Source organism: Pezoporus occidentalis, unplaced genomic scaffold (assembly GCF_034315485.1).
Source record: "Pezoporus occidentalis ecotype Australia unplaced genomic scaffold, CSIRO_AGI_Poc_V1 ctg145, whole genome shotgun sequence".
Lineage (NCBI taxonomy): Eukaryota > Metazoa > Chordata > Aves > Psittaciformes > Psittacidae > Pezoporus > Pezoporus occidentalis.
In genome coordinates this window covers 2,197,865-2,219,721 of record NW_026913263.1, presented here as the reverse complement: position 1 = coordinate 2,219,721, position 21,857 = coordinate 2,197,865, and the positions used below count along the sequence as shown (strand labels likewise).

The 21,857-nt window shown below is 43.2% G+C and overlaps 2 protein-coding genes across 7 annotated transcripts in view; both read left to right on the top strand.

Annotated features, from left to right (window-relative positions):
- Positions 1-8,634, top strand: part of NISCH (nischarin) — a 30,164-nt gene extending 21,530 nt beyond the window's left edge. For 2 of the 4 annotated variants that reach the window (XM_062610294.1, XM_062610293.1), the window contains 7 exons: positions 725-780; positions 1,266-2,570; positions 2,956-3,130; positions 4,235-4,388; positions 4,966-5,094; positions 5,943-6,104; positions 7,257-8,634. In XM_062610294.1, the coding sequence (XP_062466278.1) occupies positions 725-780; positions 1,266-2,570; positions 2,956-3,130; positions 4,235-4,388; positions 4,966-5,094; positions 5,943-6,104; positions 7,257-7,885 (2,610 nt within the window). In that variant the 3' untranslated portion in view covers positions 7,886-8,634. Of the gene's footprint in view, positions 1-724; positions 781-1,265; positions 2,571-2,955; positions 3,131-4,234; positions 4,389-4,965; positions 5,095-5,942; positions 6,105-7,256 lie in introns of those variants that run through there. The other 2 variants (XM_062610295.1, XM_062610296.1) reach the window with 2 other exon arrangements.
- Positions 8,635-16,037: 7,403 nt separating this feature from the next.
- The window catches only part of STAB1 (stabilin 1), a 56,944-nt gene continuing 51,124 nt past the window's right edge, over positions 16,038-21,857 (top strand). Inside the window, exons 1-2 of one of the 3 annotated variants that reach the window (XM_062610287.1) lie at positions 16,038-16,159; positions 17,235-17,370. In XM_062610287.1, the coding sequence (XP_062466271.1) occupies positions 17,290-17,370 (81 nt within the window). In that variant the 5' untranslated portion in view covers positions 16,038-16,159; positions 17,235-17,289. Of the gene's footprint in view, positions 16,160-17,002; positions 17,371-21,857 lie in introns of those variants that run through there. The other 2 variants (XM_062610286.1, XM_062610285.1) reach the window with 2 other exon arrangements.

Below are 21,857 nucleotides of genomic sequence, written 5' to 3'. Positions count from 1 at the left end.
GAATGGAGAAGGTAACCACAAAATTAAGTCCATCTTGTAAATTAAATGCATAATCCAAATTTACCAGAGTTGGGGTGAATTGCTGTCATGATGTCATGACATTGAGTTGCTTACCCAGTATTGGTATCACATCATTTAATATCCACTTAGGTACCGAGTGTAAGACTTACTTGTATCTTACTATATCAGTTTTTGGAAGATGATTCTCTTGCTAGTAGAGTGGAAGAACCTTTTCCCTGTCAATTGGTAACAATTTGTTGTCTTCAGACTTTTGCTATCTGACAACTTCTGCATTGTGATTTCATTTGTTGTATTGGAAGCACTCTTCATACGTGTGGCTTCAAGGAATGAGACAGCAAGACTTGGGAATCTCTTCCTTTGCTACCGGTGTTGTTGGTCTTTGTCAAGTTCCTTTACCTTTTTACCTCACTTTGCATTACTTCAGTAAAAACTGGGTGTGCTAAAATGTTTATGAGTTGCAGATGGGATCTGTTCTCAAGTCAGTAGCAGAGTTCATTCTGCTTTAATTGAATGCTGTACCTGAAGTAAATAGTGTTTCAGGGTCAAAGGATAGCTGTCTGTGGATACAGCAGTAGGACTTTGCAGTGAGTTGGCTGGCTTTAAAAAGCTGCAGCCATCATTAACTTTACTTTTCATGTATGCTGAAATCTGACAGCTGCTGTAAGTACTTGATAGTTTCCAGATGATTTCTTCTTTTCCTTAGGCACCTGCCTCTTCACTTGATTCAAGCAAAGAGTATGGAAGTGGTCATAATATATGGTAAGCTAGATACACAAGTTCTGGTTTAAATCCGTGTTAGCTTTTGGGTGATAACAGTGGATGCTGCATTTTTAAACCTGGCCTTTAAGGCAGAACAGTCTCTCTTATTGTATGCTGCCCCTGTTTGGGTTTCTTCAAAATAGTTTTCCTGGAGTAAAGTGTTCTTAACTGTTGAACCCTGTGATGCAGTTGGTAGTTTAAAAACCAGCAATACTTGTATTGTACAGTCCTTTAACTCATAAAGATATGATTTCTGGGGATGGGAAATGGAAGGTGAACTAAACTTTTGGGGTTTTGCTTTTTATAGAGTTGCATGCTACCAGCCTTTAAAATAAATGGTTGTGTGCAGTACAAAGATGTACACCAATTTAACTGTAGTAACAAGAGTGAACCTCAAAGTTCTGAAAAGCAGCACCATAAATCATAGGTAGCTATGACTGTTATTAAACTCCAGCTTGACTTACTGTGGCTTATCTCTTTTGAAGTTTGGATCATTCAGAGGAAGAACACTGTGCGGTGCCTGACCCCTGCAACACCATCATCTTGCCTTTTAATTGTATGTCATATACTGCCACAAATGAAGATTTTATCCAGCACCTTTCTGCCTTGATAGTGCAGACTGTGCAGAGATCACCTCCTTCCTTTACAGAGAATAAAGGAAGCCCTCCCGGTGATTCTGGAACCACAGACAAAGAAGATGGATATTTCGAAATGGGACTTCATGAGACATTTGAGTTCAGCACTAATTCAGACACTCTGTCATCTGACAACGTAGCAGTGGAGCATGTTGACATAGTCAAGATTCTCTGGAGTTTTTCTATTCACATTCATAAAGGACTCAGGCAGTTTGCTTCCTGTTTGGTTTTGACTGATGATATGCTAGCTGTGTTTGAGATCCCTCATCAGGAATTGAGAGGAAATTGCCAGCACATTCCTTCTGCCTTGAAATTAACACTGTGCTTTCCGTATACGGATCTAACAGAATTTGGCTTTCTTCTGCCAGAAATCTGTTTAACACTGAAGCTGAAAAACAGTGACAACTACTTGTTCATTGTTTCAGACTCCCAGAATCTTCAAGATTTTTATTCCTGTTTACACACACGTTGCTCTCAACACTACACCCCAGTGTTACCAAGCTCCACGTTGTACTGTGGTAAAGCAAACCTGCGAGAGTTTCTGTCTCAGCTTATGGAATTGAATTGCATTTCAACAGAAGATGTTGAAATAAAAGGTCATTTCCCAACATACCTTGTTTATGGGAATAAGACCAATATTCAGAAAATCTTGCATCAACCGGGGTCAGCTGGCAATAACAAAGAATGGTCAAAAAATGTTTTGTGTTCTGCACTTTATTCTTCAGTGTATAAATCTGACCACGGCCCCTGCGTGGTCCATCCATGTTGGATATTTCTAACACCCCAGCATTTGTATATACTAAAGGTGGATTTCAGTTTACTGCCAGGTAAATGGATAGGCACAGAAGAGTTGGGAAGTGCATTTAAGTTGAATAGGATTCCGTTAGCATCACTTGTGTTGCATCCAACTCATGGTTCCATCCAGCAGAAGGGTTCATTTTTGGATGGGCATGTACTGGAGTTGCTTGTTGGATACAGATTTGTTACAGCAGTGTTCGTTCTACCTCATGAGAAATTCCACTTCCTAAGAATCTACAGTCTTTTAAGGACACTCCTGCAGGATGTTAAGACTATTATTATTTTCAAAGCTTCAAGCAAATCAGATGCTGTAAGAAACCATGTTGTGGAGGCAAACAGACACGGTCAGTCAGCAAGGTAACAATGCCCTTAAAAGGCCTGTTGCACAGTGCTGAAGTTAATGTGGCCTAGCCAGTGTGTTTACAGTTGTCACCTTAATTGATTTTGGCCTGTAGTATTGATGAAGTACTCTTTCATTCTGCTGATCTATAGTATGTATGAATGGACTGTACCAACATAAAATATGTCTTACAGAAGGAGACTTCCTCTTTCATGTGCTTGCAGACTGAGGTCATGGCAGATTGACAGCTATGCTCAGTTTACTTTAAATGATTTTGAAGTGAACTGTTAAGTGTAGAAGTTGCCCGTTTCTAATTCCTGAACAAAATATAAAGTATTCTTGTAGGAGAAGAGCAATGTATTTCCTTAAATTTTGATGATGTGTTTTCTGGATCTCTTCTAGCTTTTGCAAGCCTCATCTGACGCTGTCATCTTTATATCCATCTGAATTTCTTATGCAGAAGATAACAGAAGATAACCAGATTCCTGTTCACCTTCATGTTTCTGTGTCTCTGCAGTATGTGGCTGGGCTGAAAGGCAATGCCCTAGTCGAGTTTTTCCACAGCAATATTGCAGAGGTATTGTGCCTAACCCAGATGTATAAGAAGATGCCTTGTGGCCTGTCAGTACTAGACAGCATTGTAAAAAACTTTCCTGATGAGACTTAAAAGAAATTGTTAGGCTCTTCTAAACCTGGAAGCTTTTTGATCAAAAGGCTGCCTGCTATTCCATTTTTAGCGTATTTTGCCTTCAGGAACCTTGATGCAGAATAGGAGAGTGTGTTATTGTATGTCTTGATATAATTATTCCAAGAATGTCCCTCTTTTTTTCTTTAAAGTGCCACAGGAAAGAAAACTGGAGCGGAATTATTTTGTGATGGTATCTGGCTAAATCAATAAGGGCTCTGATTCCTTTGTTTAATATGGGTGCTTGAATATAACACATGCATGGCTGTAGGTACTCCAGAAACATGAGCAAATAAACTTCGTTTCTGAGAAAGATTTATAATCTGTGTGGGGAACATCAAATTTAAAATTACAAATCTTGCCTAAAATTCATGTGGCTTTGAGTGATAAATCATTGTGGACTGAGTAGAAAAGTCAGTTGAAAAGCTTATTGATAAATACTTTTTATTCAATTACCATCACTTCCAAATATGAGTAAGCACAAGTTAAGTTGTGCTTCTCTTTTTACACCAGAAGTTGATAAAGCAAGCAGATGAAACATCTGAGAATTCACAATAGGCTCATCAAGCTGGGAAGGTGCCTAATTGGAACAGCAGCTGTAGTGGCAAACTGTGCTTCTGGTCCTCTCTTAAGGATCTTTGAATCCAGCCCCTCAATAGCATCTGAAGGCTCAATAGACTTGGTGAGGCTTGGGAGGAACTGCTTAGCTGTTGATGAAAATTTCATCTGTAGCATCTGTTCTAGAAAGTTTTGTACACTACATGTTTGGTTTCTAGTTTTCAACAGGAAACAAAGAACAGTTATATCAGAATTATTTTTCTGTTGTGGTCCAAGCACAAGACACTTTCAAGTAGACGGATGCTTGACTACAGCGTGTTCAGATGCTTCAGATTCTGAAACTGTTTTTCCAGTAGTCTAAAGTTGCTTCTAGGATGATGAAACTATCAGAAATATCAAAGTATGCAGATAACTTATAAAATACAGTTTATATCTTAGGTGGAGAATGAAGAGTTAAGACATCTCATGTGGTCTTCAGTCCTGTTTTACAAGACTCCCAATGTGGAAGTGATGGCTTGTGTGCTTCTCTCAACAAAAGCTGTTTACTTTCTCTTGGATGACTCTTTCATTCATGCTGATGAGTGCCAGTCAGGTAAGAAACTATTTGGACCCTTTAGTAAGATTACCAACTTAATCCCTTACTGTGTGTTTGTCTTCAGTTTCAGTACCAGGTTTGGTCAATATTCTTACTTGGCCCTCCTATTTGAGGGAGGGAATGGCACAGTTTGCTGTGTGTAGAATACTTGCATAAGGCTTTTAGGTTCAGAAACCAGGGTTTTCACTCATGGCTTCTTCTCAAAATAAACCTTTCCATGGGCTGTTGTTTCCATGCCTTTCTCAGATTTAATTTTGTAGTCCCTAGCAACACCTAGGCAGCTAAGGACCCTTTCATAACCAAAATGGTAAGTGAAGGGTAATGAAACTTGTGGTGTGCATTCACTTAGTGGAAGTGGTTTGTTAATTCACCTGCTGATTTAAATGTGATGTGACACATACTTCGAGATTTAGTTGTATTGGTTGCTTGAGAAATTAGTTGCTGTTCCCACTTTCTTCCAAATTTCTTCCTTTGAGTATGATACAGGTATAAGATTTTAATATAAAAAATTATGCTTATGGAAAGGAAGAAAATTTTTTCTTTTGACTTTTTATCATATATCCTTTATCGACAGATTTTTGGAACAAAGAAGATTCAGATTGTGAAAATAGTTCTTTCCACCTCTCTTGCTGCTTTGTGCTGAAACTTAATGACTTGCAGTCAGTGAATGTTGGCCTGTTTGACCAATACTTCCGAATTACTGGTGAGTACATGTTGTACTTTAAATTTTTCCAGTTCTGTTTGGTCTGTTTAGTCTTATCTTAGATGCATTCCTGTCTTTATGAGTGAAGAGTAGCTTTTATTTTTCTTTAAAGAAATCAAGTTAATGTAACACTGGTGCTGTGCCAGTAGCTGATATACTGTCTTGCAACATCTTAATGGGAAGTTTAATATCAAAGAATTAATTAGTCCCACAAATGATCTTAAAAATTCACTTAGTGATGCATCAGAAGGGAAACCTAAAGACTTTCTTGTTGTTTTGAGGCTTGGCTTGCAATAAGGAGTGAAATCAGGGTACTGCCCGAGTTGCAAAATGTGTACTTGATAGAGTTATTTATTTATTTATTTATTGCAAGTGAGGCCTTAAAGCTTACAGAAGGTAATGATGTCAACTTCAAATTTAATGTAAATAACATGGGTGAAGTTTCTGGGCTGATGCCCAGATGCATGTGAGCCATACACTGCTGTGTTCTAAAATGTCTTCTGATTGCATTGAGAGTTTTGGGGTGAAATCTCCCTTGTGGAAATTTTTTGAAGTGACTTTATATGTAACAAAGAAAACTGAGGGCATTTTTTTTCTGTAAGATAAATTGAATCCCTACAGCAGTAGTTGAACAGTTAAATCCTAAGTGTACATTATAATTTCTCAGGATTTAAAATATTTTCTTTCTTTTTTTTTTTTCTTCTATTTTCCAAAGATTTGAAAGCTTTCAGAACAATGCATATTTTCAGGAGCAATAATACTTTTGTGTTGGCAGTTGCATGTTGGTTGAAGAAATGATAATGCCGTTTACAGATCTGTGAGTGATTTACATTCTGTCTTTTCTTCAGGACATTCTGCAGATCATATAGTTACCTGCCTGACAAGAGACAGTTACAACACTCACACCTTCATACAGCAGCTTATGGCAGTTCTGTCCTTACTTGCGTGCACACCTTCACCTGAACCAGTAGATAAAGACTTCTACTCCGAATTTGGGAGTAAGAACACGGGTAGGTAGTCTTTTCAAGATGTCACGAGTTACTTAGGCATCGTACTTGGGGCATTATGAAAAACTCTTGAGGGAAATTTGTGCATCAGTTGTTTCCCATTTCGTACTTTAACCAGACTCTCTGACTTTAATTCTTACATGTTCCTTGTCTAAAGAGAATTGTTACATACAAAGTCTTGCACATATGAAGTTAGTGATGGCTTCTTGAGTCCAGCAGAAGCAGCACTTCCAATACAGTATTTTGGGGTGTACATTAGTGTAGCTCTACTGCAAGTTTCAGCCCAACCTGTAAAGTCATCAGAGAACAGTGAAGGTAACGAAGACTGAAGGCTGTTTTTCTTTGTTTGGTCAAATAAAAGAATCCTGTCATTCTGTGAGAATATGGTGAAAACTAGGCTTTTTTTTTTTAAGGTGTTAGGTTTAATTCCACTATCAGGTGAAATTGTTTGCTTAGAATCCTGAATCTAGTTGAAGGCATGAAATAAAATGGCATTTTCCTGAAGAATGACTGTTAACTGTTACTGTGCTGAGAATCTGTAAGCCCAGAAGGTGCAAGGTTTAATGGGAAGGCATCTTTTATTAGACCAGTTTCTGTGAAAAAAAGCTGGCATGCTTCCTTAAAGCTTTGCTGTGTTGTATTTCACCACTTTCAGGGAGTAAGGGACTGTGTCACCTTCTGCCCTTCCAGAATGCATGAAAATCAGAATAATTTTCCTTTTTTTGTTTCAATTTCTGCCTTTCCTCTCTGCTTAACAGAAGCAGGGATTTTGTTTGTGTTCTGTGATCTAATAATGCTTTCAGTGTTTTCAGAACTGGAGAGTGGGAAGGAGGCAGAGGAGGTCAGATGGTGGGGAGGTGGATCGTCTCTGGGAATCCAGCTGTATTTATTTGGAACCTCTTCTGCCAACTCCCTGAACTAGTTTCGTGGCTAGAAATTTGCAGAAAAGTATGTTGGTAATGCAAGAGAAGACTCCAGTAAGGATCTGCAATCCAAATACAATTATTCCAATATTATATATAAGTAAAACTGTATGAATAGATCCAAACCTTGAATTCTTCCAGTTGCAGCCAGCTGTCAAAGGTTAGGTGCAGATGCTAATATATTAAGAAACTATTTTAGAGTGCTAAATGCAAAAATGTATGTTTCTTGCAGGAAAAATGGAGAATTATGAACTGATTCACTCTAGCAGAGTAAAATTTATTTATCCAAATGAAGAGGAAATTGGGGACCTTGCTTTTCTAGTGGCAGAGAAGATGGATGGTTTGACTAATCTTCAGTCTCTCAACATTCTTCTGTATGTGTTGGCATTTCAAGTAAATCATGCTGAAGGATCTGCCCAAAACACTGGTTCGCTTCAACCTAAAACACTTATATTAACCAGCTCTGATCTGTTTCTCTTTGATGAAGATTATATCAGTTACCCACTGCCTGAATTTGCTAAGGAACCGCCAAAGAGAGATAAGTATCAACTTGCAGATGGAAGACGAATCCGGGATTTAGATAGGGTGCTTATGGGTTATCAGACATACCCACAGGCCCTTACGTTTGTGTTTGATGATGTGCAGAATCAGGATCTGATGCAGAATTTAACACTGGATCACTTTGGAGAAACTCATAGTGTCCCCAAGGGAAATGCTAAACAAGAAGGCAGCAGGAGCAGAGAGATCCAGTGGTGCATCTTTATCCCAAGTGCAGAAAGCAGGGAGAAATTAATTTCATTGCTTGCAAGACAGTGGGAGATCCTGTGTGGTAGGGAATTGCCTTTGGAACTCACTGGCTAGTTATTGCACAGGTAAATGATTTTGAGCTAAAGCACAGTGTTTAAGTAGCGCCCGTTAAGTTCTGTATTTTAATCAGGAGGTGACCTGGACTCCCTTGCTCCCTAGTGCAGTGAACATTTAATAGTGCATAGAAATATTCTGACATGTTAACTGGGGACTGAACTTCTTATAAAGTCTATTTTTTATGCAATATTATATAATGGAAAAAATAATCATGACACATCCTGGGAAACTGTATGGAAAAATTAAGGAGTCAACACTAGATATGCTGTCTAGGGCTGTTAAGGTTTCCGCTGTTTTTCTGTATATATCAGTCTTGCTGTTCTATACAAATTCTACTGTGTAAATAATGGTAAAAGCTTGTGTATGTTCAAGTGCAATGTTCTTTGTATGAGAAGTATTTTGGGTATTCTGCTCTAATGCTTATTATTTAATGATCTTACAGTTTTACATATGTTTTTCTTTGAAGCCAAATGTGATTATTTGCTGCCAATCATGAACTTAGGAAAATTTGAGCCAAAAGCAGGTAACAGATTTTCATATGACATTTTCATTGGAGTTCTTTTTCCTTATCCTAGGGTAAAGAGGAATTACACGTTTGAAAGATCCAGTTAGTATTGTCTTGAAAGTGGAAATACCCAACATGGGTGTACAAGCATTTTGTCAGCAAATAATGAATTTGTATCTCTGAACACAAAGTCTTTCTTTTGCTGATCTTGTCAATACAAATAAAGTGTAATTTGACAGTTTTCTTTTGGCCTTGTCTTTTTGAGTTTATTTTGTGTTTACAAGGTACCATATGGCAGTTCAGCAGCACATGCTGTGCTCCTAGAGTGTATTGTAAAGTATGAAATATGCAGCAAGGTGAAAGAAGAAAATAGTTTATTCTACTATAGCAAGTTTTTACTGGTCCAGAAACAGAGCTCAGTCATGGAAACTGAGGATCTGCAGCTTCTGAATACAATTTAAGGAGGTTATATTTCAAGTACTTTTGCTTCTTTGTCAGATATTAGGGCTTTGCTTTCCAAGCTGTCATCCAAGTTGGCAGGTTTCAGCCTAACTTGTGAAGTCTTGTATGTCATCAAAGGACAGTGAAGGTAACAAAGTCTGAAGGTTGTTTTTCCTTGCTTGGTCAAATGGAAGAATTCTGTCATAGAGTCATTATCATGCCCAACAAGTTTAGTCTCCCCTGTAAAGTCAAGTCCTTAGTATTATGAACTTTATGGAGTTTAAGACTGTTCTGTATCCACTGGGAATAAGAAGGGAGGAAACAGTTTTGATACATATGTGCCAGATGATGTTGCTTAAAACTGGTGCTCCTTAGGAAAACACATAGAAGAAGTTATGTTGGAAGAGACTTCTGGAGGTCCAGCAGTCAAGCTCACAACAGGGCAAGCTCCAAACAGATTACTCGGAGCGTGGTCCAAACAAGTTTTGAATTTTCCCCAAGAATGGCAGGTCCACAAAGGAGCTGGAAATCTGGTAGCTCCATGGGGTATTTTTCCATGCTGGTGTGGAGCTTGGCTGTGCCCCAGAGGCAAGGAATGTTGCAGTCAGTGCAAGGATGATAGACACAGGCAGCCAGATTGTACTGCAGGATGCAGTGGAGTTCCCTAAGCAGCCAAAGAGGTGAGAGGTGTTAACTTGAGTGCTTCTCTGCTCACACTTCAGCAGAAGGAACCTATCCCCTTTCAAGATTAGACCAAACTGAACTATTAAGGTGGGGACTACGGTAGACTCTTGGGGAGAAATGAATTTTCCTGTATTTTAGAGGTTGTGTGTTCCCTGAAAACTTAAGGATGCTTGTGTTCATTTAAGCTTAATCTTCACTAGGTAGAAAAAGCCCTAATTTCTAAAATAAAAAAATTGAGGGAAAACAAAAGCTTAGGTCTTCATTCTTTCTGGTGTAGTTTTTTTAATCACTGGTAAGTCTTGTAGGTAACACTTGGGAGGAGCCTGTGGCAACTTGAATAGTCTGATATGCAAAGCAATTGAGAGTTTACCAGATAAGCAGATCATTCACAATGTGGCTTATGGTTTAAGTGAATGCAAAGGGAATCTGTATTGAGTCCTTTGGACCTGCATGGGATTTGAGCCAACCTGAATAGATCTCTCTGCCTCTTGTACCTAGGGGGTTATACTTGATATTTCTGGGTAAGCTAACCTGGCTTCCATCTTTTCTATAAGGCCTGTTCTGGGGGATGCCCTGTGCTTGAGTCAGACCCAAGTTCTCTTTCTAAGCATCTTTTGTAAAGCCCAACTGTTCAGATTTATTTTAATACATTAATGCATATCATCGAATCCTGTATTAGGATAAGCAAGGGTAATCCCCTCTTGTTACATAGTTTGAGCAGTCAAGGTTTCCTTTCAGATCTTACTGCAGCAAGAACACAGCTGCGATTAAACTTGAAATTCTTGGAAGTCCACAGCTGTTTCAAACATTAAACCTGCCCCTTTAGATCAGATTATTAATCCAGGGCAAAGGTACAATGTCCCCTTGGGTTGTTGGTAAACTCTGCTCACGTTTTAAGGTGAACAAAATGTTCAGTAATTCATCAGATGCATATGACAGGATTCTTCCAGTTATTCTCCCATTAATATCCCAGCTGCGGTGCTACCAGAATTGTTCATTTCCAGGCACCTTTTTCTGATAGATAATCTTTCACACTCCAGCAGGGAGCTCGTGGGCAATGTGAAGTGAAGTTTCTTCTCTGACCCTTCAGCTCTTTTTAAAACATGAACCCCAACAAACCCAAACCAAGAAATCCTCCTTCTCTCCTGTCACCGCACATCTCATACCCTCCCTGCTCTTTTGCCCAAGGTAAAATCTGCTGGAGCTGCAACGATCTGGGTGTGGATTTCTGTTCATTTAAGTGCAATGTTAAGGTGAAAGATTCTCTTCACTCTCGTTCCTCAGCACCAGCCTGTTGTTTAATTCTGGTGTCGTCCTTTGTTTCTATGTAAAGGGATTTAACTGAAGGGTTTTCCTTGAAAGCGTGCAGTCCCTCATCCTGAGCTTTATGGATTAGCTGGTTGGTTCGTTTCACAGAGGTTTCTCAGGGCTTTCCACAATTACTTTCGAGAGAAAGGTCTGTGCAATGAATTGGTTTGTAAGTGGTTGCGGTCACAGGAGGCAGTCTTGATTTCTTCCTTCCTTTTTGCAAGAGCGCTATGGAGCCTGCATGTGTGTTTTTCTTTACTAATCCCTCATACGCAAATCTTTTACGGTTTCCAGCCCTGTTTAACATTAAGACAACATCTGAGGTTGGACGAGGCCTTGGGTGAGATGGTTTAGTGTGAGGTGTCCCTGCCCGTGGCAGGGGGGTTGGAACTGGGTGATCTTAAGGTCGTTTCCAACCCTAACTATTCTGTGATTCTATGAGTAGCTAAAAGTGCATGTAGGCAGGCGGGGATGGTTGCCTGAAAAAGGTATCTGCTAAACCATCCTAGACTTCCACAGTGTGGCTTAGGAGCTGGTGTAGCTGTGTCACCCGTGGGAGACCCATGCAATTACTTAATGTTCAGTGGCATCTGCTGAAGATCTGGCCACAAGTTTTCACACTTCCCTTTTATTACAATTGGAAAATCACGTATGAGTTTCATTAGGAAGGAAAGTAAATGAGGTGCTGAGCTGAGCTGAGCTGCTTTCTGTGTGACAAAACACGCTAGCACAACCTGCGTCCTGTCTGGCCTGTGTTCAGTCCGCGCTGCTTTTCCAGCACCCTCTGACCTGCCTGCCTGTCGATGTACTGAATGGTGGTGTATTTGCATCAGCCCTCTTGACATGTTCTCCCGTTCTTGTCAGCTTTGATAAGGAGTTTCTTTTTTAATTGAGTTAACACAAAATGCTGCGACTTCTTACTTGAATGTACTAAATCTAGTCCGAGAAGCAGCAGTGAAAGGAAAAGCATGAGGTGTGGTTCAGAGCAGGCAGATTGCAAACTTCTGTCCCTTGCTGTCTACCTGATTTTGAAGGGCAGTTAGTAACCTGGAAAGCCTTAACTTGGTGTGGAAAAAGGGGGTATATGAGACTCACTAGACCGAAAAAGTGCTAAAGACTAGCCAAAGCTAGAAAAAAACCCCAACACCTGAATAGGTGCAAAAGGAGTAACAGCTGGGGTTGGTAAGGTGGGCACAAAGCCCTTGTGCTTCAGACTTTAAGAGGGGGTGACAAGAGCTCACATCATCTCTAAAATGATGGGATAGCGGAATCCAAACTCCTATCTCTATTACGCTGTTCTCAGGCAGGCACATTATACACCCTTTCTATCCCTTATAGATAACGGTACCTGAAGGATAAGCAGCATCACCATGGGCAAGCAAAGCACGCTGCCTCTTCGATCATGCTGGTGTGAGCGGGTGCTGAGTTTCAATAGCTCAGCCTGAGCAAGACTTACTCAGACTTCAGTATCTGTGGGGAGTTTAGTGCCTGACTGTCCCAGAACAAGGCCAGAGCGCTGCTTAATAGATGGGAAAGGTCCAAAAATAAAGCCAAGAGATGGGATGTATGTGGCTGGCTTTCACTGCAGGCTGCGTGGGTTCAGGAGCTGGGAGTCAATAGCAGTGAACAGGCCAGGACTCCCAGCATTTCTGCACTGACATTTGTACTGCTGCCCGTCGAGGCTTTGACCTAACAGGATGTGAGCAGCTGGGATCATTTCTTCCTGACTGACGTGACAAGGCTGCGCTGGGGCAGCTCTACCTCTCTGCCTGGACCACTGCGTGTGTGTGTGCGTGTGCGTGTGAGAGAGAGATAAGCGACCTCCTCTTTACTTCCTGTGCGACCCTTCTGGGTTTTTGCTAATAAAATTCCTGCACTTTCCAGTTTGCCAAGATAGGCAAAAAAAAACCCCAGGATTGTAGCCAAGTCTCTTCACCGAGAGCCTCGGGGGTGGGTTCAGTGAGTGGTGCAGCTGGCCTTCTTCCTACACACAGGCATTCCTGGAGTGGTCTGTTCAATCTTTTGGTAGTACCTCTCCAGACCCGTAGCCTTCTTGCACGCTTAGAATTCAGAGCAAAGAGACTTCATGCTCTTTCCCAGCTTTCTGAGTGGAGCAAGGGTCCATGTCCGTCTGTGGGTGTCACCAACTGGTGAGCTCCAGCAGAAGCCCCGTGGTCCGTATGGCAAACCCTTTGTCCTGGCTCTGTAATTCCCCTAAAGATCTCTTAAACACGAGGTTTCAATGGCAGGAAATTGCCCATGCTCGCCAGGGCTGCACGCATGGCAGAGGAGGGCTGGTGACCCAGCATTTTAAACTGCGACGTGTGGCACAGGCACGGAGGCTGGAAGCGGTGGTGGCTGTATCCTTTGCCTTTATCCAGGCTACTCTTTTGTTCCCCATGGAACAGGCTGAGTAGTTTTTTTTGCCAGCAGTTTCTCAGCTCTGAATGTTGATGTGTGCACAGAGAAACAAATGCCAGGTCTCGGACAGGTTATTTCAGAGGACCCAACCTTTCATCAACGCATAAACAAAAACAGCAAGTGAGGAGGGCTGCTTGCCAGGACCTGCTGATGATTTGTGAGACTCACACTACAAGGCAAATTATCAGTGTTTCGCAGAAGTAGTCTGTGTCAGGGCCAGAAGCTGAAGGTGATGCTTCCGAGACCCACATCTATGACTTCAGCTGCTGAACCAGCTGCCTTCTGCTGAATGGGCCAGGGAGACACTTGGCTGATAAGTCAACCACTGGGCTTTCCAAACCAAAGCAAAGCCCCCGTGCTAAACCTCGCATATAAGCACGCTGGCAGACAGCTGACAACAACTACTGTATGTTTTAAAACTGGATTTGCACAATCTGTTTAATCAGATATTGGCTAGGATGTGAATGAAAATCCTTCTACCCTGCCTCCACAGGGTCGTTCACATGCTCTGTCATTAGATCCTTACAAGTCTTGCCTATAGAATCATAGAATCATAGAATAGTTAGGGTTGGAAAGGACCTTAAGATCATCCAGTGCCAACACCCCTGCCATGGGCAGGGACACCTCACACTAAACCATGGCACCCAAGGCCTCATCCAACCTGGTCTTGAACACTGCCAGGGATGGAGCATCCTTTTGATGCAGGCTTTTCCCCCCCCAGTTTTCCTGTCTTACATATTCCTATAATTGCTAATGACAGCAAGTCCCATGGCTTCATTCTTAACGCACTACTGGGTATTTCCTGTGTAAACTCTGGACTGTTTAAAAGCAAACAGATGTTGAGCTCTCTGACATCTCAGGATCTTCTGTTGTGGGACCTTAGAAGGTTTAAATGCTTTGTGCAGATGTCTCCCTATGGGCTGCTCATATGTAGACAGGAGTGAGGGCAGTGGACTTTTTTACTTATTGACAGTTTTGAAGGGTGTTGGACAAAGCAGAGCCATCAAAAGAATCAATTCAATGCATTGTGAGACCTCACCTGGAGCATTGTGTGCAGTTCTGGTGTCCTCAACATAAAAAGGACATGGAACTGTTGGAACAAGTCCAGAGGAGGCCATGAGGATGATCAGGGGCTGGAGCACCTCCTGTATGGAGACAGGGTGAGGAAGTTGGGGCTGTTCAGCCTGGAGAAGAGAAGGCTGTGTGGAGACCTCAGAGCAGCTTCCAGTATCTGAAGGGGGCCTGTAGGGATGCTGGGGAGGGACTCTTCATTAGGGACTGTAGTGACAGGACAAGGGGTAATGGGTTCAAACTGAAACAGGGGAAGTTTAGATTGGATCTAAGGAGGAAATTCTTTCCTGTGAGGGTGGTGAGGCACTGGAATGGGTTGCCCAGGGAGGTTGTGAATGCTCCATCCCTGGCAGTGTTCAAGGCCAGGTTGGATGAGGCCTTGGGTGAGATGGTTTAGTGTGAGGTGTCCCTGCCCATGGCAGGGGGGTTGGAACTGGATGATCTTAAGGTCCTTTCCAACCCTGACTGTTCTATGATTCTATGATTTGGTCTCTAAGTCATCAGATTTTTATTGATGCCATCCGTGAGAAAGTCCATCTGTCTCCTAGGAGGAACCCATCCATTAGACAAGAACAGAAGCAGTGTAAGTGGAGCAGTAGGATTTTTTCACCCAGCTTTGCCCCCTGTGCTGTTTCCATGCTGGTGTTGCCACCTTTGCTGACAATGCCACTGCAAGTACCTTGGCATCTTTCCACTGTGCTCTGACTATTATTAATGGCTCTTGGCCACCCGTTACTTTGGAGGCAGTTGGTGCTTCACCTTCTTAATTCTCAGAATCACATAGATCCAAAGTTGATCAGGGTTTCCATTCCCTCAGAGCAGTTCATGGGCAGCGGCTGACACATGCTGGCTATGCCACTTGATCAGGAAAGCAGCGTCTGATGACAGATGATCTTTTGGTTTTTCAGCTTGTGCTCTGCTGTGGTGCAATGGAACTGCTCAGCGTTTGCACTTTTAACTTGTATTTTGCTGTTGTATTGCTTGTCTTTAAATGATATATAGTCAGATAAAGAAGCTGGCTGGGAACCTTTTGATGTTGCTGTGAATCTGATTTAAATCAGATGGGAATGTCACCAAGCCGTCTCTCACTTCCCTTCCTAGTTTCCTCGTGATAGGCAACGACAAGCGGCAGTGGAGGGCCTCGGAATCAGTCTTTCTGTGTCCTTTTTCCCCTGTACCATTTTTGTGTCAACTCAGTTAGAAAATGGCCTGAAGATTCCCTAAAAGATGCCTATGCCTCTTCAGGTGCCTCAGGGTAATCTGTTTTCACCTTATTAGCTATCTCTGACAACAACATAATCCTTATGTCATCTACCCAGCTCTTGGGAAACCCACCAAGCAGCAGTCAACATCCTTCTGGGTGCCTGTTAAAGATGTGTGTGCCTAAGACCAGCAGTCTCATTCTGTTTGTGTGGCCAGTGTGGTACCGTGTTGTGGCTGCAGAAAGCATTGTACAGCTTCCACGCTAATCCCCCTCTGAAGGATGCTCTCGCTGTCCATCTGTGACTTTGCCATCCCACCAGAGGTGGTCTGAGCCATGTGGACCCTGCCCCATTTCACAGGCTCACAGGGTACCCAGTGCTCTCCAGAGCTGTGTGAACCCCCTGAGTGCCCGTCTGCTGGCAGTGCGAGTCCCAGGGCTGCACTTGGCCTGGAGCAGGACAAGTGGGCTTAGTCGTCAGAGTGAGCTGTGGGCTGGTACTTCTCACATGGGCTGCAGTGGATGGTTGTGTGCCTTATCTGCTTCCTGTTAGTGCAGGGTATATAACAGTGCTGGCTGTTCATCATGCTGGCTCTCTCTGTAGGATGGAAGAAGAGGTGAAGCACAACTGACGGCACTAGTAAGTACTGCAATTTGTATGTCCTTCATGTGTTAGCGTGTGTGTGTGTGTATGCAGGGGGCAAAAAAACATTAATGCTCTCCATTATTTGTGCAAAGACAAGAACAGCTTCTTATCCTAGCTTCATTTAGGCACCTTCACGTGCTATCAATGGCTCAAAACCGAAACAGGATTTGTTACTAACAGAAGCAGTCCTTAGACTGCTCAGTACTGTGGGTTCTCTCGGTAGCGTAGGGAGACAAAGTCCATGTAAAATCTGTTGATAATCAATTCTTGGTTATTTCTGGTGTTCAAAAGGAGAAAATAAATTGCAGACCATACCTCAGGCTAGCGTGTATTTTTCAAATCAAATCTTAGGGCTTTCCTATTCTAAGTGCTACGGAGGTGTTCCTTGGATCCATCAAGCTGTCAGCAGAGTGCTTGGAAAATGATGTATTTTGCCATTGCTTCCATAGCACCTGCAAAATTTGATGCTTTTCCTGCTGAGAAACTTAAATATTTTAAATACCAAAGCCTACCCAAAGAGCTTGCTTGCTTGATTGATACAATGTGCTCGCATTATTCCTCTGAAGCACAGCATGTCATTTGCATTGCTCTGTTCATGTATTCTTTGGGATAGGCAATGATCAGGTCTGCCTTCTCTTTGAGGCAGTGTGGGCACACTAACATCAATGATAAAAGGAAATTAACTTACCCTTTATGAATTCATGGTATTTAAGTTTGCCCCTTGGATTTGCCTTCAGTTAAGCATACAGTTAACCTTTTTTCATTGCAATTAGTTGAAAACTAAGGATTTCCTTCCTTCTGTTTTGAACTGATATGTAAGAGGAAATCCGTAGATGTTCCTGTTTTGAGTAAACCTTTTACTAAGGAGTTCTGCTTGTGCATTTAAAGTAAGAATAGAAAGAAAGAAAGAAAAAGGTGGTGTTGGTTCAGACGTAACACTCCAAGTAGCAGATCCACTTCGGAAGGCTTTGCAGCCCCAGAGCACAGTGCGAAAATGCTCTCTCCCTGTTTACTTTTAACCTCTGGTTTTTCTTGGATCTGATTCATAGTAGGCGGTCTTATCTTACAGAACTTGCAGCCTCTATCGCCACCCCTTCTGTGGAAAGGGTCCTGCCTGGGAGAGCATGAAAATGCATCCTCCTGGCTTGCTGGTTTTCTTCTTAGCAGCGTGCTTCACTCCCACAGCTGAGTGCCAGAGTCAGAAGGTAAGCCTGCGAGTCGTTGTTTGAATGTTCATTGAATGACTCTTCGTATTTCGGTGGTTGCACATTATGAAATAGTCCTCCCCAAAACTTCTTTTTTCCACTGGCTTTTAGTTATATGTAGGATAACACCCATAATTAAGCTCCAGGACTGTAAAGTGTCTTCTTTGCTTATGTGTAGGTATGTATGTGTGTAGTCTACACTGAGGAGCTACAAATAAGGTTGAAGGGAGCTGCTTGAGTTTCAGATTTGGTTCACACTGAATGTGAAAGTAGCAGTATGAAAGGAATATACTCAGCATCTTTGCCTTCCGCTGCCTTCAGTATGTGTGATGGGAGCTCAGCCTGCGGCAGGACAGGTCCACAAACGTCCCAGGAGAATTTTATTAAAAATAAATAAGTGAATTAAAAATCCCATCAAATGGATGTCTGCAACAGGGTAAATAGATTTGCTTCGGGTGCGTTCCCGCGCAGCTCCCCGGTGAGCGGTGTGGAATACTTTCCGTTTTGGTTCAGTTTTGTCAGTTTTCCCTTGGTTCTTTTATCCCTCTTCTTGTGTTTAGCAGCAGCATCTAGAAGAATGTATGATGCCTTTGTAGATCTGCTCTCTAGGCTCCACGGTGAGTCGTCCCACCTTCTAGAGGCTAGAATTCACACTCGTTCCTACTGTACCGTCTTCTGCCATCGCCTTTCTGGTGTCCTGCTGTTGGAAGAGCGAAGTGGCCTGCAAAGTCAGAAGCTGTGGAAGCATTTGGAAATGTGGGGACCCAAGCTATGGAAGGGTTGTCTTGTCTTGAAAGACAATGATGGGCCTTATGGGGAGTGGAGAGACCTGTGCTAAGGAAGCTGCATGTGAGTCTGAAAGACTCCATTGATAAAAGGCCAGAGCACTGAGAAGATGCTTCTGTGTCAGACATTTGGGTGGAAGCTTTTGTATAAACCCCTTAACAAAAGGGCCATAAGTGATTAATAAGCATACAAATAAGGTAAGAACCTCATGAGCTTTTAGTTTGTAGGATCATCACATGAAGAAGTGGCTCTGCTGGTGGTTTTCCTTTGTCTAGAAGCACAGGTTCTGTGAGTTCAGAAGCACGGGCTCACATCTTCAACTGGTGGAGGTGAAGATTTATGTCTCTTCACCTTGGGATGCTGTATTGATTTCTCAAGGCACTCAGGTGTTTGGCTTGACATGAAAAAGTTGCATCAGGTAATAAGTACCCGCTCACAGAGAAGGCAGTGTTTTGAAACACATCTGGAGCAGTTTATTTAATCCAGGTAAAATAACTCCCTTTTAGGGGTTGGTTTTGGGTTTTTTTCCACCCTAAAAGGTTTCTTCTTTTGGAGAAAGAGAAGAAACATTTGAGAAGTTATAATGGGAAATAAGGACAAATCTGAGTCTAATGAAGTCCTGATAGCTTAGGATGGCTGTTGGATCCGACTGCAGTGGAAGTGCTGATTCCACAAGAGCCCTCCGTTGGCTTGCAGGGGCTACTAAGAGAGAAAAGAGAGACTTTGTGCTAGCCTTTCAGGGATGCTACCTCAGGGCTCTGCCGTGGTGGCTCAGAGGTGACAGCAGATGTGTTAGCCTCATCTGGTCTGTGTTTGCCTCTTGGCATGGGCTGGGGAAGATGCAGCAGTTGTGAGAGCCAGGAGAGCTGTTCTGCTGCGGGGAGGCCAATCCCAGGCTGTACCGGAGGGTGAATGGAGGCAGGGGGGAAATGAGGGAAGTGCTTTCTGCATCCCGGTGCCTCCAGTGCTCTGCAGCTGGGGCAGTAGGAAACACCCGGGGCAACAGCAGGTCTTGTGTTGTGTGATCTCCGAGCTGGACGGTTCATCCTTATGCTGGAAAGTGGGCAAAAGTGAAGGGTTTCTGTGTCCAGAAGACACTGGTCTGTTCAGCTAACATTACTGAAAACGTCTTGGGGAGGTACAGGACTCTAATGGCTCAAGCACGCGTCTACAGCTCTGTTTTGTAAAGGGCACATGTGCTGGAAACTTGGTGATTCATTAGATAATGAATGTTTCCCGAACCAGCTCCCAGGATTGTTGGAGCCAAACGCTGACGTCCAAGCGTGTTTTTCTTTCTTCCTTGAGATTTTGCCATGCAGAAGGATTTGTGTTACAGTTTGGGAGGAAAAGATAAAGGGTGAAAAGGAGGGGAATGAAAGCAGCCCTTAAAAAAACCTCTCCAGCTTATTCTTTTGAGGTGGAGCACGAGAAACATGAGCCCTTGAGAAGGAAGGACATCCATGTCAGAGAGAGAGGGCAGAAGGAAACGCTACAACCTTCAGAAGCTCAGATACGTCTCAGCTAAGCACAGAGGGCAATGGCTGCTCATGCACATGCATGTGTTTGATGCAGGGAGAGAGCCCAGCCCAGCCCTAGCAAGACAGAGCTCAGCGTGGACAGAGGCACGCTGGCTCTTAACTTCTCTTGCCTACAGCCCGATGTCTTCTGCAAAGGGCCTCCTCTGAGAGCCCCAGTATTTCTTTTCCATTGTGTTGTACCCCCAGTGTGATACGGTCCAGGCTCACAACATCACCTGGTTATACAATAGTGACTTGTTTGCACCCCCTTTCCCTGCCATAGCCACCAAGCACCTCACTGATGCTCAGCCTGCCAGGCAGCATTGCTGCATCACAGGGAGCAGACGTTTCCTCTCGCTGCTTCCTCTCCAGCATCTTCAAACTTAGGAGCCGGGGTCACAGATGTACCCAAGGGAGCAGAGCCTCATTTTTTATCACGAGGCTGTGCCCCAGCAGCCACCTCTGACTCAAACTCCTGTCTCTTTCATCCTCTCCAAAATGGGACTATTCAAACAGCTGCATTTATGTTCCTTGATTCCCTCTTCTGCTTTCTTCAGAAGCAAAAGCCTCCACAAAATGACTGCTTCATCAGTTCTGTCACTCAAATAAGAAAGGAAATATCTTTCTTATTTTCCACTCAGCTGTTTTCTTCCTCTTTTCTCCTGCCTGTTGCTGCTGACACAGGAGTCTTTCTTTATAAAAAGGGGAAGATCTTACTGGAAAGCTGCCTGCAGATCATGAAGTGTCCCAGGAAAGTAGGGTAGGGGGGATTCCACAATGATCTGTCTTGTCTTAGAGGGCTGCAAGTAACAAAAGATGCCGAAAGGGAGGAGTGATAGCCGTTCGCTCCAGTGTCCATCTCCATCTAGAAATGGAGTCACGTTGATGAAGGAAAGAGAAGGAAAATGTGAGCATAACGGTGGCTTCCCCCACCAGCGTGATGGAGAACACATTTAATAGCCCAGCTGTGTTTGACAGCCACCTCCTGATGTCTGGAAGTACAGATGAAATAGAAGATTGGAGAGTTTCCATTTGGTATTTTGTGCTCTAATGTTTGTGTGGTCTTTTCCATACAGACAGGGTGGCTCCGGCGTCTCATACAGGTTTGTGGGGTGATTCTGACCGTGTTAACATCATAACCCATGGGAAGGCATCAACCTTTGTGTTTCTTCCTTGGGCACCTTCCCATTCCTCTTTACAAAGCTTTGTCCCAGTGAAGGTTAAAGCTGGGACTGGGTGAGACTAGAAAGGCAGGAGGTGAACTGCTCTGTCACAACTGTGTGCCTGGCCTCAGCTGGGTCCTCTCAAAAGCCCAGCTTTAATCTGAAGACCTGATTTGTCCTTGAATCAGCTGGTTAGACGGGCAACTTCCCTAGCACACCAAGCACTGTTAAGACAACGTGCTCCAGAGGCAGCACATCATTTATCCATCCATAGGGGCCGTCTTCTCTGTTTTGCTCTATGAGAAAGGGGAAATCTCTGGCTGCACTGTGTGCCAGTGGGGTGGAAATATAAGGAACAGCAAAGCTGATCTCTGCCCTGCTGCATAGTATGAGTAAAGCTGGTGCTCACGGGACATGGACAGGTGGCTTCGGTGGATCTCAGGTTGGGTTCGAGCTGTTCCTGATGCCAGGGAACCCTTGACATAACAGGTTCTTTGAGGATCCTGCTACTAAAGGAAGTGGAGGTTGCCGTACAGTAAGAAAAGCCCCGGATGTGCAACTGGGAATTACTGTCTATGTGAAGGGCAACCACAGACACAGAAATCTCTTTCTTCATTGGGCAGCATTCTTGTATGGAGGGCTCCAGAAGATGGATCCATGGAGATGAGAAAAAGCTCAACAGCTCCAGGCAGAGGGAATGTGGGTGTGAGTCAGGAAAACGCTCCCGGGAGATGTCTCTGTAGAGCTGGGACTGGAGGGTTATCTCTCAGGAGGTTTTCCTGACAGGGTCTGCTGGCTATCATTTGGGAGGGTCTTCCTGAGCTCTTGATAACTGATGGGAAGCCATGGGCTTCCTGCCTTGCCTTGAGGCAAATATATGCATTTAGGCCAAAGTTCAGAGGAAGCAAAGCTAAGATTGCGGATGGGAGCCCAAAACCAGAAGTCCTGAGCCCAGGAGGGCTGCTGCTTTAAGGCCATTCTTCAGGGTAGGCTGAAAAGATCCCAGATCAAGGCCTCCTCC